Source organism: Mandrillus leucophaeus, unplaced genomic scaffold, assembly GCF_000951045.1.
Source record: "Mandrillus leucophaeus isolate KB7577 unplaced genomic scaffold, Mleu.le_1.0 Scaffold143, whole genome shotgun sequence".
NCBI lineage: Eukaryota > Metazoa > Chordata > Mammalia > Primates > Cercopithecidae > Mandrillus > Mandrillus leucophaeus.
Genome location: NW_012101399.1, coordinates 5,575,671 through 5,580,950, shown reverse-complemented (window position 1 = coordinate 5,580,950; position 5,280 = coordinate 5,575,671). Strand labels below are relative to the sequence as shown.

The following is a 5,280-nucleotide window of genomic DNA, read 5'->3' as shown; positions in this document are numbered from 1 at the left end:
TGGAAATTGTTAGTGTTTGTGACTTAATAGTATTACCACATATTTCTGATGCATCTATGTGAACTTATATAATCTGTACAGTTTGGACTTGAAGGAAGTCAAGGAAGACTCACACATGTTTTTAGGCATATAAATACTCAAATTTAAGATATACAGGTCAAAATATAACCAGTTTGGGGGAAAATGATGTTGTAAACTAAATATTGAAAATAAAACAAAACAATTAGGCTAAATTCATATGTGATACACTTTGAGACATATGTCTTATTATTACAGTTTATTCAGTCATGAAAAATCTATTGCTTGCCCTTTTTATCAATAATACTACTCTGACATTTTTAAGGGCAGAGGCAGTGATAATTGGTGTCATGTTGCCTTTGTGGGTAATGTTGTAGATAGATTTTCATTTATAAGCCAGTACATATATGATGGAAGGTATTTGTTGTATCTTTTAAACAAATGGCAAACAAAGTATACCACCACATCTCCTTTTCACTATTGGAAATGAAATAGATCTAATACGGTCAAAGGAATTCCACAAAACAAAAACCACGGACATGACAAAAGCGTGCATTTAATTGGATGCTTTGCAGAGATACATGACCAAAGTTGTGTGCATGGCTTGTCTTTTGGGAGGGTCCCAGTTATTTATTTTAAAAGAAAAAAATTAAAATAGAGCCAACAAATGCAATTAAGAAAAAAAAAAAGTCTTGAGACACAAGGGGACCTACATGTTCTGGTCTAAGAAGCGTGCAAGTAACACAAAGCATTCCAGATACAGTATGACAGAGGAACAGTGAACAAGCATTGGAATAATGCTCTTTCTTTCAGAAACGGGAAGTCTAACAGTTATGTTTTCACAATGGTAGTGATTAAACCATCTTTATTTTTAAAGAATTTTATAGGAAGAATTTTAGCACCATCATTAAAGGAAAAATAATAATACCTTTTTAGCCCTGCCTATCTCCAGTCTTGAAATAATAACAGAAGCATAGCACCTTTCAGTATCTAAAATATAAACAAGAATAGTAAGTCCATCCCAGCTTCTAGAGATGAGGTAGCTCATGCTAAGAAATGTTGGGTCATTTTTCCTATGAAAGTTCAAAGGCCAAATGGTCTAATTCCGATCATCACATTTGATTAGAGTCAGCTCCACAACTGTTTCTAGATCTTTTTCTTCATTATAGGCTTCAGGATGATGAGATTGTACATGTGGAAGAGTCTCAACTTAGAGTCCTTGGACATATGTTTGTAAAGTTCTATATGTCAATTATTTTGCATTCAGTATCTTCTTAAATAAGAGAGTATAAATTTATTAAATGGTATATACTAGTGTAACTTCTATCCATATTGATAGATTGAGTCAAGAGGAGAAAGATATCTTTAAATTTGAATGAGAAAGATGTCTAAACTTATAGTCTTTTACAAAAATTTAAGAAGTTGAAGTAAATTCACTTTGTTCTCCAAAATGCCACTGAATATATATCGAAAAATTCTACTTAAGACAGTGAGAAACTGTTTTTTTTTTTTTTAAGATTCTCCTAAAAGAGTTTCTATTATAGTTACACAATATCAAGACATGCATGTAGGTCTCAATCACAAGTTAAACATTTTAAACTCATTTTTAATTGACAATCTTGGAATGAGAGGTCACAAAAGGGCACTAATTTCTATTTTTCAACTGCAGCCAAGCAAAATAAACATGTGTTGTGGCTCTGTATACCCCACTCTTTAAGCTACCTGCCAGGAAGAAGAATTTCCTCATAAATACTAAGCAACTTTTTCATTACACTGAAATAAACTGAAGAAAACGGAGATTTATTTATTCAATCAGTTTACTTTCTGCAAAGGTGGTCATTGTCATTGGTCATCTTAAACCTAAACTGTTGTATTGAAAAATATTTAAAATCAATTAAAACTTGAGGATTGTAAGTAAAATAAATATTCTGAAGGATAAGGAGGCCAGGCACTTAAGACCATATATACAATGCTGATGCAGGATCAGCCACTACTTCAAGAGTCTCAGGATCAACTTCAAACAGTCAGAGTTCTTGTGAATGGCGGTGGTCATTGATGGTGGTGCTCATTGTCAATGTATCTTGGCTTACTTTACACAAAACAAACTGGCCCAATTTCAACGCCGAATTCCTGGTCTGTGCCGCCAACATCCACAGGGGCAAGATCTATGATGGGCAAGCGTGCCACATTCTGTGTTCTATATTCAAAGACAGTCTTGCCCACATTTCCATTTCGCTTCTGAAATTAAATGGTGCAATGGGTTAAACGTACATACAATTTTTTCCAAGTATGTTACACAGCAACCTTCCCAGACAACTTTTATAATGTAAAGGCAATGATTTTTAGAGTACTCCTTAAAAAAAAAAATGAAAACATAAAGTGAGATATTAGTGTACTTATGTAACAGAATTTCTTTCATGCTTTAAGTAAATTTTCTTTGTTCTTCTGCAGCTTCCCAAATGGTCACTAGCAACATAAATTATGAAAGCTTTTTTTGTTTTTCACAAATGAAACTATAATTCACCATTCAGTATTATTTTTGTTTTATATCTCAATATGCAAGTGGGGAGACTTACAAATTGGTGAAAAACTAAAGTATCTTGGATTGATTACGCATTTTAGAAATAAGGCATTTTAAGCATGGGACTGAGATTCAGTAAGTTAAATAACTTGGAAAAGAACCAAAGAAAGTCTGCAGAAGAACTGGATCAGATCTTAGGGATCCAGTTCTTTCTTTACTATAAGGATTCAAACCTCTATCACGCTTCATGTGCTAACACACACTCAAGTTTACCCTAAGGAATGACTATAAACTGCTATTATGCTCATACACAAGGTAAAATTGCCCCCAGTTCTAGTGCCATAATAGTATTTTTAACAAAAATAATTTTTTTTCCTCAACCAGACCAATGTAGATCAAAAAGTACTTACAGAGCAAGTGTCTTGAAGAACGATATACCGGAATCTAATATTTCCCTCTGCTTTGATATCTAAGTCATTTGCCCCTTTGAGAACCACAGCTTTTTTGAGGTTCTTAGCTTGATCATCCATGTATCCTACACTGTTTTTACAGATGTAAGTAATGTTCTGGGAGGCTTCTTTTGATAAAAGGCGCAAGAAAGTCATCTGAGTAATGGCTGTATTAGGTGACTGGTGGTCTCCATAAGCAAACTAGAAAAACAAAGAGTCTTTGTCATACACAAGACTGGAGCGTTTCATAATGCCTTACACATGTATAGATAAATATATAAATTGATTTCAGATAAATCAATTTTGAAGAGTATTACTTTAATTATTGTCATAAAGCAAGCCATTCTACCTGTACATCTAAACATATCTTAAAATGTCTATGAATACTCAAAAGAACCTCTGTCCTTACTAACCCAAAGGGTAATGAAACCAATAATAACAATAATTCACCAGAACAAGCATAAGTATTTTTAAATCTGCTTCAATCATGTATCAAAAATAACTCATTATTTTTATTGCTAATTATAATAAAAATTAGGAATTAACTAGTAGTATAAAATCTTTTTACCCCAACTATTACATAATTGTAGGAAATACATATGAAAAGTTTTCCATGAGCTAACAAAATAAATAATCAAAAAATTTTTTCTAAAGACTCTTTCCTACTCACCTTCTACTTTGAGCTTTGGTTTCAGCACTCCCATTTGAGGGTTTTATTTTACATATTGTATTAGCTAAATTACATTTCAACTATTTATATTTAAAATTTAAAATTTTGTGCTCATTAAATGATGATAGATACTAGCTTATCTTGTATACACCCATAATGTTCTCATATAATGTTTATTCTGAACGTGATTTCTAGGAAAAGGCCAGAAGCAGAAGTGAGAAGAAAATTTCAATTAGGCTGCCATAAAGAAATGCAATATGAAATATTCACATTGCAATAGGCAGTGGCAAGACCAGAGAGTTGTCTGAACACCAGACCATGACAGAAACAGAGTAGACTGGGAGTCAGAAAAATATCAATAGACTTCATAACATTACAAAGATGCCTTAAGTTTAAATAATATTAAAAATTTTACAAAATGATTCAATTATTTAAACATTATTATAGCAGTTATCTAATATTAGTTTACCGTCTATCCCATAGTACAAGACCCTAAACTAAGAATTTTATATCCACATGGAAACTATAGGATAAACATTATCACCCTTACTTTAAGCTAGCAAAACTGAGTCTCCAAAAAGTTCGGTGACTTTATAAGGCCCCAAAGTCAGTACGAGATCCTGGTGAGGTAACCAGGTCTCCTGAAGCTGAATATACAGAAATCACTGTTTATCAACTGTGGCAAGATCCCTTCTAGTACACTCCACAGTCCATGTCACATACATTAGAGGAATTTACAGTAAAAATAATTACTTTTCTATATTTCATCAATGAGAAAATTTTTAATTCAAAATTTTTGTTAACTTGACTCATAGCAAAACCTTGTTTATGCAATGGTATTACAATTGTAACTAATGAGAATATATCACTTCAAAATAAACATGGCAAAATAAGCCTGGTTAAAAAAAATAGCAAAGTCCTAAATAAATCAAAAATATGTAATAAGTAGTAAAAAGTAAAGAATACAATTTTAAGTAAGCATATTAAATTACCTGAGACCCTCTGTTCATATCAAGACCATACCAAACAGGCTTATTGTCAGGAGATTTACTGGCCCACCAGGTTTTACGTGGTACACTGGATGGGTTTGCTGAAATACATGTTTCTCCTGTTTCCATGTTGCAGTAAACTTTGATTGCATCTTCAACAGAGCCTTGGTTAGGATCAATCCAGTATTCACCTATTTTTCAAAATAGAAATTTTACTAAATAAAGACAATCTCAATCACGATTATAAGTTTCCAAAAAAATTAACAGAGGGTTTGAAAATATATACTCACTGATTAAGGATTATTTTAAACAAGAGCACCCCTTAAGAAAAAAGTAACTGTTATGCATTGGGGGCCTTTCTACATTCCAGTCGCTATTTTAAGGCGCTTTGCCAAACCATGCACTTAAGGCTCAAAACATCCATGTGAAGAAGTATCATTACTCCCATTTTACAGATGAGAAAACAATACTGAAAAGAGACAATCTACACAGTAAGTGGCTTTGCCAAAATAGATGTGTTCCCAATATTTTAAAGCAAATTAGAATTAGAGTGTAATAAAATAATCTAAATAATGTAATACAATAATGTAAAATAATGTAACATCAAAACCATGAGTCAAGTGAATAAATGAG

At 32.4% G+C, this 5,280-nt stretch overlaps 1 protein-coding gene across 1 annotated transcript in view; it reads right to left on the bottom strand.

The window, feature by feature from the left end:
- Positions 1–554: 554 nt before the first annotated feature.
- Positions 555–5,280, bottom strand: part of COL5A2 (collagen, type V, alpha 2) — a 156,133-nt gene continuing 151,407 nt past the window's right edge. The window contains exons 52-54 of the mRNA XM_011974261.1: positions 4,651–4,838; positions 2,950–3,189; positions 555–2,256 (exon numbers count right to left, since the gene is read on the bottom strand). Of these exons, the coding sequence (XP_011829651.1) occupies positions 2,110–2,256; positions 2,950–3,189; positions 4,651–4,838 (575 nt within the window). The 3' untranslated portion in view covers positions 555–2,109. The remainder of the gene's footprint in view (positions 2,257–2,949; positions 3,190–4,650; positions 4,839–5,280) is intronic.